Consider the following 3,397-nt stretch of genomic DNA (forward strand, 5'->3'; position numbering starts at 1 on the left):
TCCAGCGATGGATGATCATCTCTCCAGGGTCGATGGCTGATCTGATCCAGCGACGGGTGATTTTCAGTCCAGCGCTGTCAAAACATGCATCCGTCTTCTGTCTCCACTGAGGAGACACTGCGGGGATCCCAGCGCTGACGTTTCTTATACCTGTCACCTGACCCGGCCACCTCTGACGCTGGTGAGGGAAGCCAGGGGTTCCCTAATGACGTATGGGTGACCCCGCCCCCCTCTGATGTAACGCAGGTTTCTGTTACATCAGAGGGGGGCGGGGTCACCCATACGTCATTAGGGAACCCTTGGCTTCCCTCACCAGAGTTAGAGGGGGCGGGGTCAGGTGATGGGTGGCCCGGCCCTCCTAATATAAGAAATGTCGGCGCTGGGATCCCCGCAGTGTCTCCTCAGTGGAGACAGAAGACGGATGCATGGACTGCGCTGGACTGAAAATCACCCGTCGCTGGATCAGATCAGCCATCGCTGGACCCCGGAGAGATGATCATCCATCGCTGGATAGCAAGAGTGGATTAGCACCACTGGAATCTTTTTTTTTTTTTTTTTTAAAGGAATTTTTCAAAAGTGTGTTTTTTTTTTATTTAACCATTTTTTACACTTTCTTTGTGAAATGGTAGGGGTACTTTTGTACCCCCTTACCATTTCAAACGGGGGGCCGGGATCTGGGAGTCCCCTTGTTAAAGGGGGCTTCCAGATTCTGATAAGCCCCCCGCCCGCAGACCCCCACAACCACTGGCCAGGGTTGTGGGGATGAGGCCCTTGTCCTCATCAACATGGGGACATGGTGCTTTGAGGGGTCACAGACCCCCAAAGCATCCTCCCAATGTTGAGGACATGTGGCCTGGTACGGTTCAGGAGGGGGGGCGCTCTCTCGTCCCCCCTCTTTTCCTGCAGCCTGCCAGGTTGCGTGCTCGGATAAAGGGTCTGGTATGGATATTTAGGGGGACCCCATGTCAATTTTTTTTTATTTGACGCAGGGTTCCCCTTAATATCAATACCAGACCTGAAGGGCCTGGTAATTGAATTTTGGGGAACCTTTTTATTTATTTTTTAGCAATGAATGAATTGTTGGCTCCGTAATACAGAGAACACTCATTGAGTGTTCTCTGTATTACGGGAGCCAACAATTCAAAGTGATTTTAAAAGACTTTTTTTCCTTGCGAAATGACACTTTGTGCAGAGACAGTTTTAAGCACGGGAAACATGCGCCCCTTCACAGGCATACTATAGACACCCCCCAGGTACGAAATTTAAAGGAATATTACACTTTTATTGTTTCACTTTAATCATTATTAAAATCACTGCTCCTGAAAAAACGACCATTTTTAAAACTTTATTTTGCATTGATACATGTCTCCTGGGGCAGGACCCGGGTCCCCAAACACTTTTTAGGACAGTAACTTGCATATTAGCCTTTAAAATTAGCACTTTAGATTTCTCCCATAGACTTGTACGGGGTGTTCCGGCTTTTCGAATTTGTAGCGAACAGCCCAAATTGTTCACTGTTCGCTGAACAGGCGAACAGGCAATGTTGGAGTAGAACATGAGTTTGACTCGAACTCGAAGCTCATCCCTAATCAGAACCAGTACCAGTACTTGACAGCAGATGATGAGCAGCAATGGAGGCCTGCAACTGCTGTCAATTTCTTCTTCCATGAGGAGAGGTCAATACCAGTTTTAATTTAGATCTTTGAAGTCACTGGTTTCTGTGAGTCCATCCAAGTCTTATCTTGTGTTAAAGGGGAAGTGGTGTTCCCCCCTCCCCCCAAAATGCATTGGATGTTTTTATATTTTTTCATCAACAATCAAAACTATCTTGCACTCTTTTATCTAATTCAAGTTACACAGTTACGTAGTAGGTGAGTTTGAAAAAAGGCACAAGTCCATCACGTCCAACCTATGTGTGTGATTATTTGTCAGTGTCAAGTCTGGCACTCCTTTTTATATTTCTATGTTTAATTTCAGTTTCTGCTCTCAAATACAGATGGCTGTGTCAGATTCTGAATCTTTTGGGCTAAAGTAGATTAAGTGGCCGATGGGCAAAATGTATGGCCAACAGAGCTACTGATCCACAATTATGGAATAATACCCCTAAAGAAAGCTTCATACACCGTGTTAAATCCATATTGAAATATTCTGGCCCTTTGTGCACATGGTTCTCATACAATAAATTAGTTACAGGATCTGGCAAATATTTATTTAATGTAAATCATGTTCAATTTTGCTTTTTATATTTTTGATAGCATTAAAAATATCTTTGTTCCTCAAAGAGTAGACGAATGGGTTGAGCATTGGAACCACAGCTGTATAAAGCAAGGTCAGCAGCTTGTCCAGTTCCTGAGAACCTTCAGATTGTGGTTTACCATAAATTATAATGATTGGACCATAGAATAATATTACTGTAGTGAGATGGGAGGTACAACTGGAATAAGCTTTCAGTCGGCCCTCTGTGGAATGAATTTTCAGTATGGTGGAGATGATGAATACATAGGAGGTCATAATAAGCAAAAAAGGGACAGATACCAACAGTACATCCTGACATAACATAAGTATGGATCTGCTTGTAACATCACTAGTGGTTATTGCATACAGTGCTTTCTGATCACAAAGGAAATGGTCAACATTTTGTGGGAGACAGAAGGACAACAGAGATGTGGCTAAAACATTGATGGTTGCATTAGTTATTGATATGAGCCAAGGGGTTAGAGCCAATGAAAGGCATACATCTTTACTCATAAGTAAGGAATATTGTAACGGCTTACAGATTGCCATATATCGGTCATAGGACATGGAGGTCAGTAGAAATATATCACAACCAGCTGACAATGAGAAGAAGTACACCTGAGTCATACAGGCAGAGAAAGACATCCAGTGGTCATGTGTTAGGAGTATGGAGAGCAGTTTTGGAAGAGTAACTGAAACGTGTATAATATCACTAATAGCAAGATTACTCAAGAAGAAATACATTGGAGTATGGAGCTCGGGAGCCAGACACACCAATAGAGCAATGGTCGTGTTTCCAAGAATAGTCATCAGATACATCAATAGAACTGCAGTAAAAAGGAGACACTGTCCAGTTTGAGGGAAGGAAAATGCTGAAATGTAGAACTTATTTTTTGTACTGTTATGGCATTCCTCCATCTTCCTTGAATGGAAAAAAAATATATATAGTTGTGACATTTAAAATGTAACTAATAGGAAAAAGATGATTTCCATGAAATATGCTTTCCATTTACATACTAACCATTAAAAGAGAAGTATGGCCAAAGCTTTTTCGTGAACCGGCTCAAAGAAGATGAGAGGCAAGACTCTAAAGCAGCAGCAGACAAATTAAGTGCTGATTTTATACTTTTACTGTATAGGGTGCAGTGCCAAAATGTAATGT

At 42.7% G+C, this 3,397-nt stretch overlaps 1 protein-coding gene across 1 annotated transcript; it reads right to left on the reverse strand.

Annotated features, from left to right (window-relative positions):
* Positions 1 to 2,211: 2,211 nt before the first annotated feature.
* On the reverse strand, positions 2,212 to 3,153 carry LOC143930004 (olfactory receptor 1J21-like). The gene has a single exon (XM_077453913.1). The coding sequence runs from the start codon at positions 3,151 to 3,153 to the stop codon at positions 2,212 to 2,214; it is 942 nt and encodes a 313-aa protein (XP_077310039.1).
* Positions 3,154 to 3,397: the final 244 nt, after the last annotated feature.

Source organism: Lithobates pipiens, unplaced genomic scaffold (assembly GCF_037356315.1).
Source record: "Lithobates pipiens isolate NorthernLeopardFrog02 unplaced genomic scaffold, aLitPip1_a1.2 Scaffold_25, whole genome shotgun sequence".
In the NCBI taxonomy this organism is placed as follows: Eukaryota; Metazoa; Chordata; class Amphibia; order Anura; family Ranidae; genus Lithobates; species Lithobates pipiens.

Bases quoted from the DNA above. Each gene is read 5' to 3' on its own strand.
- LOC143930004 (XM_077453913.1), bottom strand. From the start codon at position 3,153: ATGGAGGAATGCCATAACAGTACAAAAAATAAGTTCTACATTTCAGCA.